A 16,919-nucleotide genomic window follows, 5' to 3' on the forward strand; every position below is an offset into this window, starting at 1 on the left:
CTCATTCTCATTTTGAGGGTTTGTGTTGCGAACACTTAACCTTTTCTTTTGGATTGTACATTTTGCCTACGGGCGTTACACTCTTTTACTTTCCGTCACTGGAGGCTACTCGTGACGAGGTTTGCTACTTGCAGCGGGGGCTGTAATTATTATTGTATATTAGTTCTATTATCTTTTGTCATCTAGTTTTTATTTATTTCAGTCTTGTCTATATTATCGACGAAAAAAAAAATATTCACGTTTTTCCGCATTAAGTTTCTTTTTGGTTACTAAAGTAACGCCACCGAAATCGGGGTGTTACAGCCAACCAGGTAGGGTATTTAATTTAGCGAATAAAATCCGCTGCGAGTAGCTTGTTCATCTCTTGCTGGGTCGCCTTCTCCTTTTCATCGCCCATGCGTCGCCGAGACTGGGTTGCCGGCTTCGCCCCTGGATTCAGTGCTAATCTATGACAGATGAAGTTCGGGTCTATGCCAGGCCTATCCTTGTGACTCCAGGCGAAAAGGTCCAGGTTCTCTCCCAACAACTTTAACAACCTCTGCTCCTGGCTTTCACTTAGCCTGGTCCCTATTTTGAGTATCTTCTCGCCAAACTTCAACTCTTTGGTTTCTTCTATCGGGGTGGGTCTATTGACTCGCCCTTCGCCACTTGGATCCAAGCTGTCCTCCTGAGCCTCTACTTCATTACAACGATGTCCTGTTGAGGCGTTTTTCTTACCATACCGATCCACAGCGTTTACAGTAACACTCCCTCGCAACCCTTTGGTCCACCACAATCCGTCCTATTCGCCCGCTCGCCAACGGGTACTTCACTGCCAGATGAGCTGTTGATATCACAGCGCACAGTCGGTTCAAAGTGTTCCGTCCAATGATCACGTTGTATGAGCCTTCTGCCTCTAAGACCAAGTATTTTACTGTTAGTTTTTTGGCATCCTCGCCCTCACCGAATGTGGTATCAAGATCTATGACTCCTTTTACTCACACTCGTTCACCTGCGAATCCTACCAAGGTCCCTTCATACGAGATAAGGTCTCCTTCTCCTATTCCGAGCTGCATAAACGCTCCGCCATAGATGATATCTGCTGAGCTCCCCTGGTCCAGGAGCGTTCGTTGTACGTCGAAGTTGTTAACCCGAAGGGAGATCACGATCAGGTCATCCAAATGTGGTTTTAAACCGAAAAAATCAGCAGGTGAAAAAGTGATGTCTGGATGCTGAAAACCGAAAGGCGCTTCCGCGACCACATTTACCGTTCTGAGGTATCTCTTGCGCGCTGCACTTGTGATTCCTCCTCCGCTAAAGCCGCCGGCGATTGTGCCTACCTCGCCGATCGTAGAAGGTTTGTTGCGCTGCGCCTTAATAGTCTTCCATGTTGTTATCAATTTCGCAACTGCATGCTGTAAAGCTCTGCATTTTCCGGTATCATGACCAGAAACTTGGTGATAAGCACACCACTCCTCCATCATCCTATCCCTCGCCGAAGAAGACTCTAACTTCCTCACAGAACCTCGGTAGCTTTTCCTGTATAATCCGCTAGGCTTTAACGCCGCGTCCACTATGGTAACTGCTTCATCTTGCTGTTCCAAACGGCCAACGACTTCACCGATCAATATTTGCCAACTTCCGTCAGCCTCCAATTCTGGAGACTGCGTGCTCACGCTTGCTGGCATTTGCTTGTCCTGCTCGTCTCGTTCCTGCGGGCTTACGTCTTGTTTTGGCTGATCGCGCACACGCTTTGACTGTCTTCCACGCAATCGATGATACCCTCCCATCGAACCGATTCCAATGGTGGCTCCTATCAACTCAAGAAAATTCCACAAGAGATTTTGCACCTTCCTTGAAATCGTGATCCACGTTGTCCGGGAATTGAAATCTACCGATCCCCACAGACGGCGCCAATGTTCCGGTCTAGAACATAGAATCAAGGTATGGTGCCTAGAGTGTGTGGAGTGTGATCGGAAATCTTAGAGATGAACTCTTAACTGTTTAGAGAGAGAAAATATAACTGAATTTCAATGTTGTTATTGCCAAATGAGCTAAGAGTCTCTTACAATTGGTAACCGTTCCCTATTTATAGATTTTGGGTTGGGCATTCGTGTCTTTAATCTGTCTAAATGGGTCGGTTGGGCCTTGGGGTGCGAGGCCCAAAAGACCTGGGTCTATCCCGTGCTTAAGTGTGAGCATCCTGGGCGAGGGACCCTGGGGCTCACCCAGTCCAATCTTTTTTTTTCATTTTTTTTCAATAGAAACGTATAATTAATAGAATAAAAAAAAACAAAAATAATACTCTAAAAACAATCAATAATCACCGAAGTCCCCCGCAACGGCGCCAATTTGACGAACGCACTGTCGCGGGTGCGTGTCAAAGTATTTTTTAATGCAATACAAGGTGTTGAACACCAAGATCGTTCTCACAAGGACTTGATGAATTATTAATTGATGTTAGAGTAAAACAAAAGCAAATAAAATGGAGTGTAACCAAAAATAAAAAGGGGGGTTTGATTGATTTGATAGAAGGTAACAACAAAGCAATAATTAAAGAGATAGACAAAATAGAGAAAACGTTAGCCATCGGATTATAACATTCAAGTGCAACAAACTTTCATTGGTTACAAAAGATTAATTCTTCCTTATTAATTCCCTAATTCGTGAGAACTAATTAACTAAGCGAAAATTATTTTCACAGTTTTCTAAACTAAGCGATTAAGAAATAGTTACGAACTAACATGAACTAAGCGAACATGCATCAACTCTTAAATCTAAAACTACGGAATTAAGCACTGGTGATGAGGGAGAGATTGGAGGTGGAGGTGAAGTTGTATGAGATGGTGATGAGGTGGTAAGGTGGTGAGGTGGTGTGGTGGTGTGTCTAACAAAAGCCTAAATCACACTTATTTATACTAATAAATAAACTTCTCCTCCAAGTAACAGTCCTTGTTATCTAAATCTTTTCTAAATCTTCACAAAATCGGGCCCACATAAATGAGTAAGCTCCTTAACAATCAGGCATTCGCGGATCTCACAAGAAGTCTGAATCTTCAATCAAGGTAAACATGAGAATCGTAGCTATTTAAGTCACCTTCACGAGCCTTCAATCGAATCCTAATTCGGAGTTCTGTAGCCCAAGATATGATTATATTAGTGCAGACTATTCCAGACTCGCAGGATTAGTGGCAGCAAATTTGCAAGGCAATTCTAACCATGTTAGAAGCTTGTTCTCGAATTATTCTGAACATGAAAGTTGTAGGGCTTCGAGTTAGCTTTCCAACGACATATTAATCGCCCTTTTTGAGTATTTTTTGCTCCAGATTCAACCTATTCTAGCAAAACAGTCACAGAAACTAAAAGTGTAGAATTAAGCACTTTTCTATGAATAAGCCAAATAAGCTCTAATGGTCAAAACATGGCTGACTCATAACAATTAAGCACGAAAATGTATTTAATGAATCTTAGAAAGACACACATAAAGTGCATCAATTATACGCTTATCAACAATGATATAAAGATGAAATGCAACGTGTGAGATGCAAGTAAATAACACAAGAAAGTGGGGTTTGAATTGTGTACTTGAAAATTTCTTTTTAAAACTTAGGTTTTTGAAAAGAATATTAGTGCTTTAAGAGTAGAGTCCTTACTAACGCTTTCGCCCTAAGACGGAAGTGAATAAGGCTCGTGCTATAACCTATAGCGATTATAGTACTGTTCTTAGTCTTTTCCTGAACTTTCCCTTTCATTAAGTTATTACAATAATTGAACACTTGTTCAGGTTTCCTACACGATACATCGAAACCTAATCGTGAATAGTAATTTATTTATTTAATTCTATAACTAAAATTTTGGGTCTCACAAACCACTTATCCCAAAAGCTTAAGAGTCACTTTAATGGTTTTATATTATATTCTAACACGTCCCTTCACGCAAGAACCATTTGGGCTGGAAGTGTGGATAAATGCAAAGGCCCACCTACCATGTGTTTAATTAAATTCCACTTTTAATTAGAAAGTGAGGGGAGTAAAGATCGAACTCTAGACCTCTCGGCCATAGAGGCTCTGATACCATGTAAGAGAACTACTTATCCCAAAAGCTTAAGCTCCAAAAGCTTAAAGTGGGTAAGAGTCACTTTAATGGTTTTATATTATATTCTAACATAATTTTTTCTTCATAAAAATACTTTTGCATTGGTTTGTGAATTTCTTTGAAAATATTTACTTTTCAGCAGTCCTATGTTTTCAAAACCTTCCTTTCTAATACTTTGCATTACTATTTTATTTTTATTTATTTGGAAAAATGTTTATTAAATTAAGAGGAAATTGAAAAATAAGTTTTTTTTTTCCGACAATGGACACAATACAACACCAACGCTATAAAAAGCAAGAACACAAATAAGACATACTCCAAAATAAATGAATTTAATTGTAATGTACCATCAATGTAAACATTTTTACAGAGACATTTAATGATAGATTGCCAACTCATAAAATAGGCTTTTTGGCATTTTAGACATCAAAATAGCACAAGGGTACTAGGTTGTTTGTTTTATTTTGTCATGGCTTGTACTCAATCTACTTGAGAAGATTGTTCTCAAGATTTACCTTTTTTATCAATAAATGATTTTGTTCTAAAAAAAAAGGATCATAAATGCATTTGAATACGTGACATTCAGTTATTAATCGTCTGTGTAAAAATGTTTTACATTGACATTGCGCAACCATTAAACTCAACGATTAAACAAGAAAAAAAAAAAACAAAAATCCTAATTTTTATCATTTATGATTGCTTAAATGTTTCTTACCTATGTAGAGGAATCTTTTTTTTTTTTTTTTGAAAAGTATGTAGAGGAATCTTAAGTCTATGTTAATAGTTAATAATCATACACAATACAATGATATCTTATTTTATATGATATTTTTGAGAGGACTTTTCAATTGGTGCACCATGATGCAGTCTTTTTTAAAAATAAAATTCAAAAATTAGAATTAAATTTGTGAGAAGTTGGTTAAAATTTGAGTTAACCAAATAAAGAAGACTTAAAACAATCATAGTGTAACTGACATGAAATTGGTAAAGATATTTGAAGGGGTGGAGTAATATAAGGTTGGTGTAAGTATGAACTTCCCCTTTTCAAAAAATAAAATAAAGTATGAACTTCTCGCAGTGAACTGTACCCATTACCCAGTGGTTCATTGACTTGCCATCGAAGCTCCACTCATCTCCCTTTACCTTTATCTTCCTTCTCCTTCGTTCTTGTGCGTGCAGCTGTGAAACGAGGCTCTGGTTTTTCTGCAATGGGTTGTGCTGGATCTTCACAGTCCAAAGCAGATGGTGGGCCTTACTTTTCTTTGTCATTTCAACTATGTGTACGCTCGCATTGGGTTTTGCTAAATCCTTACAAAATTGATGTTCTGTTGGGGTCAAATTTTGTTATTTCCTGGGTTTTCTTTGTTTGGATACTATTAATTGTGTGAGAGTTCATGCTAATTTGAAGAAGAAGGATTTGAAATGCATAGGGCACAGCGCATACGAATCTTTATCTTTTTCTTTCTTTCTTGGATATTTTCTATGTTTCAATTGTTATTTTCCGAGCAACTTTTGTCTGATCGTATTCTTGATAAAGAGTCTAGATGGTCATTCAAACTTGTAATTTCTACCTTGGGCTGGGATTAATTGAGGATGGAAAATGTTTCCTCTTGATTCCCGTGTGCAGTTGACCCTGAAATTCAATTGTGTAGCTGGAAAGGGTAAGTTAACATTAAATTAAATAGCTTAATACTTTTGAGACTCGAAATTATTCGCATTTTTCTGGTTGGGAACCCTATGTCTATGTTTTAGTTTGGGTCTTTGATTTTTTGGTTGAATTGCATTAATTTGGTGTGGACATTTGAATGTACCAGAATGAAGCAATCCCATCATTAGCTTTATGAATTTTAGAAACCAAAGGCAGTTAAAATGTATGCTGGGTATATTTATGAATTTTTCAATGTTTGATTCTATTGATAATGCCTCCTTAGTCCTGTGTATCCTGACTGTTACTGAAGCCTAACATTTCATTTTCCACTTTCACCTATGTGGCTGTGTGATCTACAACAAGTGAGCAAGTGTGAAAGGATAGGTGGAACTACTAGTAAGAATGTGTCTAGCTTGTTACTTGAGCGTACTTATTTATCAGTTATCACTGTGTGCGTTTCTGCTTCCTTGTGTTTGAAGAGACAGTCCTAATAACCTTGATACTGTATTTTTTGCTTGCTTAGGAGCCTTCAATTGGTTCTGTATTTGCATCTGTTAATGTAATATCATGGAGGTATGAGAATCTTTACAAACTCATGGTTTATACTTAAATTTTGAACCACACAAAGGGTATGTAAATGAGGTGCCGTAGCTTGTCATTTATTTATTTGTTTCCTTCTATGCAGTATAGAATGTTTTAGATTAAAGTCATTTTTGTTTTTGTCGTTGTTATCATTTTTGTTATTCTGTTTCTAATATTAAATGGTCAGTCAGATTTTCTTCTTATTTATTATTCAAATTCCCGTGGTTAGATTTTCATTCCTTACGTCTTCCAAAACGTGGAACCATCTTTAGTGTCTGGTTTAACAATGCTCACGTTTTAGATTCAAGTTTAATGTCATTTACATTATACACCAATATAAATTTAAGTATTTTAACAGGGACAGAAAAAAAGATCCGAAAGCCTAAACCTTGGAAGCATCCTCAGCCCATAACAAGGACTCAATTAATACAATTGCGTGATGAGTTTTGGGACACAGCTCCTCACTATGGTGGCCGGAAAGGTATTATCATGATTCGATCAAGGACCATAAATGATGGCTTTATACGAGTGAATTCACTCCTTGTAGTTTGCTGTATTACTCTGAATACTTCATTTTCTTTTCTTACTGATTTAAATAAGTTATCCATAGCTTGCTGTTTTGCATCAATCTCTTCTAGTATGGTCATGTTCTGTAATATCTCTATCATCACCTGCCAAGATGTTGTACAATAGGATTGGATTGCTAATTAGTCAAGATGTAAAATGATATTAACAAGGTTACAAGTAATCCCAACCTGAACCGGTGATTCTATTATTTCATTTTGTACTCAGAGAATACATACAAAAGCTGACCTGAGTTATGGGTTCGCATTTTTATTTCACTAATAACATGAAGAAATTTGTGAAAATGCATTTTATCAAACAAATTTTCAAAAGCTCTCTAGAACTATATATATGTGCTTATATTTCATCTAGCAATTTCAGTCCTAGTAACAAATGCTAGTGATGTTACAGGGCCTTTAATGTTTAGCTCATAAAGACGTAATTGTGTGTTTGTATTTCTGTCAGTGCACATTCCAATGCAATTTGAACTTGTTTTTGGACAATCCATGTCTCTTGTGTCATTGAATTTATTTTTAGCCTATAGATCATTAGCGATTCTATTTCTTTGTTGTAAATTTATTTTGTCAAACAATGAAATCCTTCCGTAAATAATGAAGTGGCAAGGCCAAGAATGATAGTACGTTCATTGAAGTGTCATTTCACGAAAAAGAAAGTTTAGATCATATAGGCTTACAAGGTACTTTGTTGTGACTTGTGGCCAATCAATATGCTGGGTTTCATTTCTGCCTCTTGATTGTTTAAATTAAGTCAATTAAAGTGCACTTGTGGTTTTCTGCTTGCTAGAGATTTGGGATGCTCTTCGAGCTGCTGCCGAGGCTGATCTAACTTTGGCACAAGCAATTGTGGATAGTGCTGGGGTTATTGTCCAGAGTTCTGATTTGACAGTATGCTATGATGAAAGAGGTAAGCCATTAGTTGATGTTGCATTCTATTATTTACCATATTCTGATCAGTCTTCTTTAATTGAAAGTTGAAAAACCTCAATTGATTCAATTTCCCTTGATTTTAAGAAGTTAATGAAATTGGAAGTTACAATGAAAAGCATCCAAGAAATTGTGTGCAATGTGGGTTTCCAGTTGCACTTCCATACTTTTCTCATTCAACTGCGGTCCAGACCTATCTTATCACGTGATACCCACCTGGATTACCTTTATCATGTGTCACAATCAAAACTTCTTTTTACATCTCTTATCCTGAATTTTTTATTACCTAAAAACAAAATGAGAAAACCCTTCAAACTTGGTTGCAGGAGAAATGCAGTAAAAGAGTAACACTAGCTTTTAGTCTGAGATTCTGTGATAGTGAAACAACTGCACCTTGTGTTTATTCTTATTCTGATTCTGCTGCAATACTTGTTTTGCAGGAGCTAAGTATGAGCTACCCAAGTACGTTTTGAGTGAGCCAACTAACCTGATTCGTGACGATTAATGATTAAATAGTAACATTCATGGCCATGGGAAACGGACTGTAAATCATGTATATTGTTCACTTTGATAGGGTAGTAGCAACTGTTTTTCCCTTTCAATCTGTTGAACAAATGTTTTTATGTCTGCTCTGTATCAGATGACAAGTATCCATCCCTCTCTGGCTTTGTGTATTTTACATACCAGATGAGTGAATTCCAATACGCCAATTATGAGAAACATTAATTTCTGTTGTAATTTTTTCTTTTTAAATTCATCTAGCTTCATACTTTCATTTCATTCGGAAAATGTATATCTTATCTCTGTTAAGTTCAAACGCATCATATTGTTTTAAAATCTAATTTTGATGAATAACAATTTTTATCTAGAAGCATTTTAATGAAAGCTAAGCTTCTCATTTAATTTGAATTCCAGGATATATTCTTTTGAACAAAGTACTTCAACGTCAAATCACTTCTAAAGGAAAAAAAATTAAAATTCGCAAGACCGTCTGCCACGCATAGAACTCAAGTCAAGGCACATTTGCTCCTGATCGTCCAATGTCAGCTCATCATTCAGAAATGTTGAAGACAAAATCTAGGCACCAAAGACATAGTCAGAACACAACCATTTGTTAAGGATTCAAAAAGAGATCACGTGAAGATTTTCTCTTTCCTTAAAGTGCGCTAACCAACGACGGAAAAGGACAACGCGTCAAGATCAAACTTGCTGGAGTTTCTCTCATTTCTGAAGAGTAGTTCAAGTCTATTGCCTGCCACCTACTAGCTGACAAACATCACCTTTTCAGCTAAAGGATATACATGAACAGTAGCATGCATTTAATGCATCTACCAACCGAAGGCATTTGAATCAACGGACAGATTTCATCTCTCAACGGCTAGAACAATGGTTGAATTTCTCTCACAACGGCTACAACCCTAGCAAGCGAGTATTTAAGGCAAAGCTGAAGAATGAAGCAAAAAGAGAATCAACGCTGAAAGAACAAGAACTCAAAGCATTTAATTTTACATTCTTCAAAGCATTCAAAGCTCCAAAAGCTCAAAGCAAAAACATTCCTAAGTGTCAAACTTACTCACCATTTTTGCAAAGTGAAAGAGAGAGCCAACAACCTTAAAGAGTCGAATCTCTTCATTTAATTCTCCCTTAGATTTAGAACTCTTGAGTGATCCAAAGTCAAATGTGTATCAAAATACTTAGAGTTTCAGTGTCATATATTCTTTACCATTACTCTTGTAAGAAGAGAAGCCTTGTAGAGTTAAACGATCTTGAAAAGGTTGTAGGAGAAGTCTTGTACAATACTTGTAAGAGAAGTCCTGTACAATACTTGGAGAAGTCTTGGAGAATACTTGTGGGAGAAGTCCTTGACAATACTTGTATTGGAGAAGTTCTTGAAACTTGCTAGTGGAAATCTTTGTGGTGGACAAGTACTGGACGTAGCCCAATCATTTAAAGGTGAACCAGTATAAATCTGTGTGTGCTGATCGTCTGCCAAACTCTGTTTATTATTCCGCTGCACTAAACCATTTACGAAAAGTTTTCAAGAACTAATATTCTTTTCGAAAACCAAGTTTTAAAAGTTTTTTAAAAGTACACAATTTAAACCCCTCCCCCCTTTCTTGTGTTATTTACTTGCATCTCACTCCATTCTATAGAATTGAAACCCACATTTGAAATACGGTGGATTCTTAACAGTTATTTGTGTGTTGATTAGAAATTGCAAGGATATGGTACCTGTATTTTCAATAAGTACTCCTACTAGAACTCGTATTCACGTGGATACACGCATCGTTTGGGTTTCTATTCCATACTCATACTCATTATCCACAATTTAGTAACTAAAATTGCACACCATGGTACTAATTTTCTCCTCGGGGTAGGAGATTTCTTACTTCTCTGTAAGAGCATCTTTCTCCCCTGTTATGGTGGAGATTTTTAACCTCCACTAACTCCTTGTTTGTTGGAGATGCCTTGATTCTCCTCTCTTGTAACCCCTAGGAGCTCTTTCTTTCACTATAAGAGACCTTACTCCTTGATTCTAGTGATCTTCCTTAGCTAATCCTCTCCCTTGTCAACTCACCATATCACCCGTAACCTTAAATAGCATACAAGAGAGTAGTCCCTTGACCATCGCACTATCACGGAGGACACAATAGTAACTCTGGATATGGAGGATGGATGCGCCCTCACCCTTGCGGCCTCCTCCCTGGTTGGCAAACTGCTAACATATAAAGTGTTAAACAAAGGTGTGGAGCAGACCTGAAGGACTTAGGATTGCAGACCTCAGTTCAAACATCTTCCTCTTCTAGTTCTAAGATAAGGAAGAATCTCCGAGAAATAGAGGCTCACCCTGGCTGGTTCTGGGTGAACTCCTCAGTCTCCAGCACTGGATCCAAAAGGCTTCGATCAATGAGCTTAATTTCGATTTTGTCCATTTTTGGGTCTAGTTGTATGGAATTCCCATGGAAGCCATGAGTACCAACAACATCGTGAGGATTGCAGGTAATATAGGCTCTATTATGTAGGTGAAAACCCTTTTGTTGAGGGACAACTACTCCGCCACACCTATGTACGAGTCAGTGTCTTAGTCAACACCAAGAAACCCCTACTTGTTGGAGTTTGGGTACCACGGAAGAACCTTTCAAAAGCCTGGGTTCACATAAGGCATGTAAGACTCCAGGACTAATGCTACAACTGTGTTGTAGTGGGGTGACCTGAAGAAGTGCAGGAAGGAACATGTTGTGGCAGCCTTTGATCGTTCTAAGCAAAGGTGTGGACCAAAGCTCTGTATTCCCAAAGCCTTATCCTTAGCCTCCATTATTGCTAGTATGCCGAACAACAATCAGGAGAGACAAGCTGAAACGAGGTTTGACCCTGTCCTACTAACGTCTCTAAGACTGGGTAGTCACGATCCTACTCATCCTTCATCTTTACTACCTGGGAAACCACAAACCTCCTTGAACCCAGCAAGGGGCAATATAAGAAAAGCCTCAAGAACAACCACTTTACAAGTAAATCTTATGTTGCACAGCCACCCTAGCTTTGTTGAGGACTCACCCTGAACTAGGGATGGCAATTTAACCCGAACCCGTGGGTACCCGCCCGAACCCGACCCGATTTGACTGATAAAACCCGAGTTGACTGGGTATGGGTTCGGGTTCGGGTAAAACCCGATTTAAAAAATAGGGTTCGGGTTCGGGTCTGGGATGTTCACTACCCATACCCGAACCCTACCCGAACACATGTATTTACTAAATTACCCCCTGTATATATAATAGTATTAGTAGAGCTAGCCAGGTAGGGTTATTCTTCATTCCCTCTCACTCTTTCAACCCTGAATTAGAAGTTCATTGACGGCACCCCTCTTCATCGCTCTCTCTTCTCTCACCTTATCATTCTCTCATTATCAACCTGGGCGGCGACAGTTGCAGCACTTGATCTTGGTCCTCTTACTAATTGTGGGTTTCGGGTTCGGGTAGGGTTTACCCGAAACCCGATAGGGTCGGAAATGGGCATTCATTTTCTTCACCCGACATTTTCGGGTAGGGTTCGGGTTCGGGTTTTCCTTTTCGGGTTCGGGTATGGGAGATGCAAAACCCGCACCCGACCCTACCCGTTGCCATCCCTACCCTGAACCCTCTAGAGTAGGCCCTCTCCAAGGCCCACTATTATACTGGGAATTACTTCAGAGTATATTAGGCTCAACAGGCCCACTATTATACTGGACTTCCCTAGTACAAAGGCTTAAGGCTTTAGGGGATTTGGGGTCAATCTATCCAGAGACGAAATTAAAAGATGTCGATGGTGATACAAAGCACGTCAACACACAACCAAACAACACCCAAGCATCTAACACTATCCACACAGGCCCCCTTAAAAGCCAAGAGTCACCACCCCAACTACACTGTTGAATTCCCCAACCCCCAGAAGACCAGGAAGATGACAACCCCAACCTCTGATCAACTATGGAACACTAGAAGACCTTTTGGTGGCAGATATGAGAAAGGGTCTCAAACTCAAGAGAAGCAGGGAACACGCTGAACTTCTAAGATCAGAACTATTAGTGGAAACTAAGAAGAAGATAAGGGAATATGAGGATGTTGTAGAAACAACATTACAACTATACCAAATGTTCCCCATTCCACCATATTCCTAGTTACACAAGATTTTATGGTCGAGGAGGAAGGCCTTTACATGCCCCCAAATAGGCCATGAAAATCATAAGTTGGAATTGTCGTGGAATGGCGGTCGCCACAACAATTAGGGAGCTTAAAGATACATCTAACAAACAAAGACCGTTTATTATGTTTCTCATGGAGACCCGATTCAGGAGAAGCAAAGCAAAATCCTTTAAATTGAAAATGGGATACGATTACAACATCATAGTGGACCCGATTGGATTAGCTAGGGGCTTTGTTTACTTTGGAATTAGGACATGAATTTTTTTTTTTTTGAAATGTAGGACATGAAAACTGAAGTAATAGAGGAAGCCCAAAATTTTATCTACATGATCATTACTCCAAAGCATGAAGTAGTTACATTGCAATGAACCTTCATTTATTGGGGACCTGATTCCGCAAAGAAGGAGAGACCTTTGGGATAAGACCACCACACTACACATGTTAATAATATATAAAGCTCATCCACCAAAGTGGGTCATTTTATTGATTGGCTCTTCCTTACTATTTTCCACATGTGCCTCTTTTATTGGTCCAAATTGTGTACATAAATAAATAAACAGATATTTAATTACAAACTTCCTCTCCGAAAATCACTTTCATCAAATTCCTCCCATCTTCAGTTAGCAACTCCTAACTTTCAAAAAAAAAGTTAGCAACTCCTCTGTGTAATTTGCATTTATTTTTCCTCATTTTATCAATGATTTTAAAGCTAATTTTAATTTCCTCAAATCCCTCAATCTTCTCAATTTTTACCCCTCAATCATCTCCGAAATTCCTCCATTTTCTCAGTTTTTGCTTTTTTTCCCTTTTCAAATTCTTCACAGAGCATATGTGCTTTCATTCCCTTTATCTTCACGTCATTTTTACCCTTTACCATTTTTTTAGGGTAGAGAGACAAGGAACTTGGTGTGTCATTTAAAGGAAAGTACATATATATTTTTCATTCAAAAGATAGTAAGTCAAGCATTATTCTCATATTGTTATGCAGGTTTTACTTATTTTTTTAAACTACGACCAAATATAGATTTGGTTATATAAGTGATACCATTTCAGTGGATTAATTTGAATATGAAGGACCGGATGCTCCTCTATTTGGTATGGTTTCACTATTTGATTCATGAATTTGCTTATCTCCGACTCTCCCACGCTTGTCATATTGCAAACTGTATTCCGACAGCTCTACCGACCATGCCACCAGCCTACCCGACAAATCTGGTTTCTGCAAGACCTGTCTCAAGGGCAGATCAGTTCTGACTTTTACTTGGAAACTTTGAAAGTAGGGCCTCAAACGCCTGGCGGTCACGAGCACTGCCAACACCGCCTTCTCTATCTTCTAATATCTAATTTCCGCCCCTTGTAACGTGTGGCTTACAAAGTATATGATCTTTTGCTCGTCTACTTCCTGCAAGATTACCGAGCTGATCCCGCTGTTCCTAATTGAAAAGTATAGGTGGAGCGGGTGACCTTGAATTGGCTTTGACAAAATGGGGGGAGCAGACATGAGCTCCTAAAGCCTCCTCACATTTGGGAGTCCACTCGAATGTTGTATTTTTCTTAAGGAAATTGAAAAATGGAGCGGATTTGTCGCCTGAGTGAGGAAGAAACCTCGAAAGGGCTGCGATTGGCCATGTCAAGCGCTGAACCTCCTTCGCTTTGGACTGGGAGAAATACCGGCGAGCCAGAAGAGGTTCAGAGTCACCCTAGAAAGGGCTGAGTCGTTCCCGGCCCGGGCGGGGCGCTAGTTCGATCCAGCCAGGGGACCCCAGGGATCGGGAATCCACTTCAAAGAAAAAGAAGAAGAGGGCCGTTGAGGGAACTACGTCGGCATTACTACAGAGAATTTCAAAACACCTCAAGTAAGCCCAGGCGCGGGGGTGGAGTTGGCAGGGTGAAATGATTGTTGGGGAAAAGATGCGTATTTCGGGAAGTGGGAGTGGCGCATTAAATAAACATCATGGCGGTTGATTGGATTAAACTCAAATTGACAGGCTTTATTGCGGTTTGAGGGTACACTTTTGAGGATTCTGCGGATTTGCTGGCCATAGCATTTCTTCAGTACATTACAGATGGCTTACACGCGTCAGGCAACCATGATTCACGGCGATCACAACTAGGATAAGGCGAGGAAATCAATCGTCGTCGCCACAAGTCTACCTGTGGAAGGGTTTGTGAAAAGAATTAGAAGTTAGCTTTAGTTTTTCTTACTATGCCATGTTGGCAATCGTTCTTGGACACTAGGTATTGGCATTAGCTAGTTTTTCTCGTATCTGTCGCCTCAGTTGTATAAAGACACTCTTAGCTCTCATGCTTCGAGCTCGGTGTCTTGTGGATTTGTGGACTAGGCGAGACCCCAGGGGCCCTCGCTCAGGGGCACTTATCTCAAGGAGGGGCGCGAGCCAGGGAGTTGGGCCTCCCCCACGAGGCCCAACTGGCCCACTAAGAACATTTGGGACGCTAGGCCCAACCTCAAGCCTATAAATAGGGGGCGATTACCAATTGTAAGGGACTCTTAGCTCATTTGAGAAATAACAAACTTGAAATTCAGTTATATTCTCTCTCTAAGCAGTTACACTCTTTCTCTCTCTAGATTCTCACATTGCAATCCCTTCACTCTAGGTACTACACCCTATCTCTATGTTCTGAGGATAGAACATTTGGCGTCGTCTGTGGGGATCGAACCCACGACCACGTCTTGCGGGTCCTGGATGGAAGACTCCCTCAGTTTCTCAAGGTAAGGGTGAGAAAGGAGGAAGGCAAAGGGGTCTTGGGAGGAGCCTCCAGAAGGACCCTTCGGGTGGTCCGCAGGAGGATTTTCTCCTTCACCACCAGCCCCGGGAAGGTGTGGGGTTGGCGGGTCAAAGGAAGTTGGGCCGAGTGAGGGAGACGGCGGGCGATCGGAGGAAGGTGGCTTTTGCCCCTCCAATGGGGCCACGGTAGGAGGAGTGTTTGGGGGCAGAGAGGTGCCCGCCTCACCATGCTGAGTGGACACCAGTGGGGGATCCACGGCGGCAGGATCAGACCCGGTTGACCCTCCATCTGTGCTGGTCGAAGGGTTAGTCTGAGGGTTTGGCTCACCCAAGTCTCTTCTCTTGGGTGACTCGGCGTGCACCGGCGAGCAATTTATTTTTTCCCCGACTTGGGCCGAGGAGAACGCCTTAGTATTCCCAAAAGTGAAGGCCTTCAAGAGCTCAGCGGTGGAGAACTTCATATTTTCTGAAAGGCAAAAACAAAAAGGTATTGTCAGTGGCAGAAAGGTCAAAAGAATACCGGAGAGAGAATTTAGAGGAAAAACCTAATCGTGGGAGTAGATTGGAGCCCGCGGGGGCGCCAAGTGTAACACCCCACTTTTCGTTATTATGTTATCTATTATTTTAGTTTAGTTATTATTATGCTATATGGTAATTTGATAATTTATGTGATTTAATTAGATGATTATGTGATTATGTGATTTAATTAGATGATAATGTCATTAAGTGATTTTATTAGATAATTAAGTTATTATGTGATATAGATAAATAAGGGTTTTAGGTTTTATAGTGAGTAGTTGGGAGTGGGGCCCATTGTAAGACTAGTTAAGGGTTATGAGTGAATTAAAAAGAGAGAAATCAGAATTTGAGAATTGGAGAAGTTAGCAGACAAAGAGAACACGTGAAAGGTGAAGGAGAGGAGAAAAGGTGGAGAAAACCTAGAATTTGATCTTCAAGAAGAAAAGGGTCAAGGAGGCTTTGTACCGGTGTCATAGAAGGTAAGGGTTTGAATTTACCTTGTATAATTGTAGAATAACAGAGGTTGAGTTTAACATGAAGGAACCCCCATCTTCTTTGAAAATTCAGAACTGAGAGACTGTGTTGAGTGTTAACATGTGGTGAGCAAAATTGATTTTGAGCGAAATTGAGGTTTTGGGGAAAACTGGGTTCTGTTCTGTTCTGCCCGCAGATACCCTAACAGTCTGTGTTGTAGAGAGCATAACTCTCTACAGAATTCCAAATTGAGTGAAACCAATTTTGTATGAAAGCTAACTCATAGGGCTATGTTGGGTAATATTTTCATAATTTTTCGATTGCTGGTTCAATACCAGAATCATTTGCAAGTTCATTCTGTTTCTGCCCGCAGACACCCTAGCACCCTGTGTTGTAGAGAGCATAACTCTCTCTAAAGAATTCCGAATTGAGTGAAACTAATTTTGTATAAAAGCTAACCCATAGGGTTATATTGGGTAATATTTTCATAATTTTTGGGTTGCTGGTTCAATACCAGAATTATCTGCAAGTTAACTCTATTTCTGCTCGCAGACACCCTAACAGCCTGTGCCGTAGAGAGCATAACTCTCTCTACAGAATTCCAAATTGGGTGAAACCAATTTTATATGAAAGCTAACGTATAAGGCTATGATTAGTAAAATTTTCATAATTTTTGGACTGCTCATTT

At 39.7% G+C, this 16,919-nt stretch overlaps 1 protein-coding gene across 1 annotated transcript; it reads left to right on the plus strand.

The window, feature by feature from the left end:
- The first annotated feature begins 5,104 nt into the window (after positions 1 to 5,104).
- LOC130743310 (uncharacterized) lies at positions 5,105 to 8,550 on the plus strand. Its single transcript, XM_057595503.1, has 4 exons — positions 5,105 to 5,319; positions 6,663 to 6,785; positions 7,673 to 7,792; positions 8,253 to 8,550. The coding sequence occupies exons 1-4, from the start codon at positions 5,283 to 5,285 to the stop codon at positions 8,315 to 8,317; spliced, it is 345 nt and encodes a 114-aa protein (XP_057451486.1). The 5' UTR covers positions 5,105 to 5,282; the 3' UTR covers positions 8,318 to 8,550.
- The last annotated feature ends 8,369 nt before the right edge of the window (positions 8,551 to 16,919 follow it).

The sequence above is a fragment of the Lotus japonicus genome, chromosome 3, assembly GCF_012489685.1.
Source record: "Lotus japonicus ecotype B-129 chromosome 3, LjGifu_v1.2".
NCBI classification, from domain to species: domain Eukaryota; kingdom Viridiplantae; phylum Streptophyta; class Magnoliopsida; order Fabales; family Fabaceae; genus Lotus; species Lotus japonicus.

Excerpts from the sequence above, each read along its gene's own strand:
- LOC130743310 (XM_057595503.1), top strand. The coding sequence starts at position 5,283 with ATGGGTTGTGCTGGATCTTCACAGTCCAAAGCAGATG. Across the intron at positions 5,320-6,662 it reads TTCACAGTCCAAAGCAGATG|GGACAGAAAAAAAGATCCGA; the intron begins GTGGGCCTTACT and ends GTATTTTAACAG. Across the intron at positions 6,786-7,672 it reads TCACTATGGTGGCCGGAAAG|AGATTTGGGATGCTCTTCGA; the intron begins GTATTATCATGA and ends TCTGCTTGCTAG.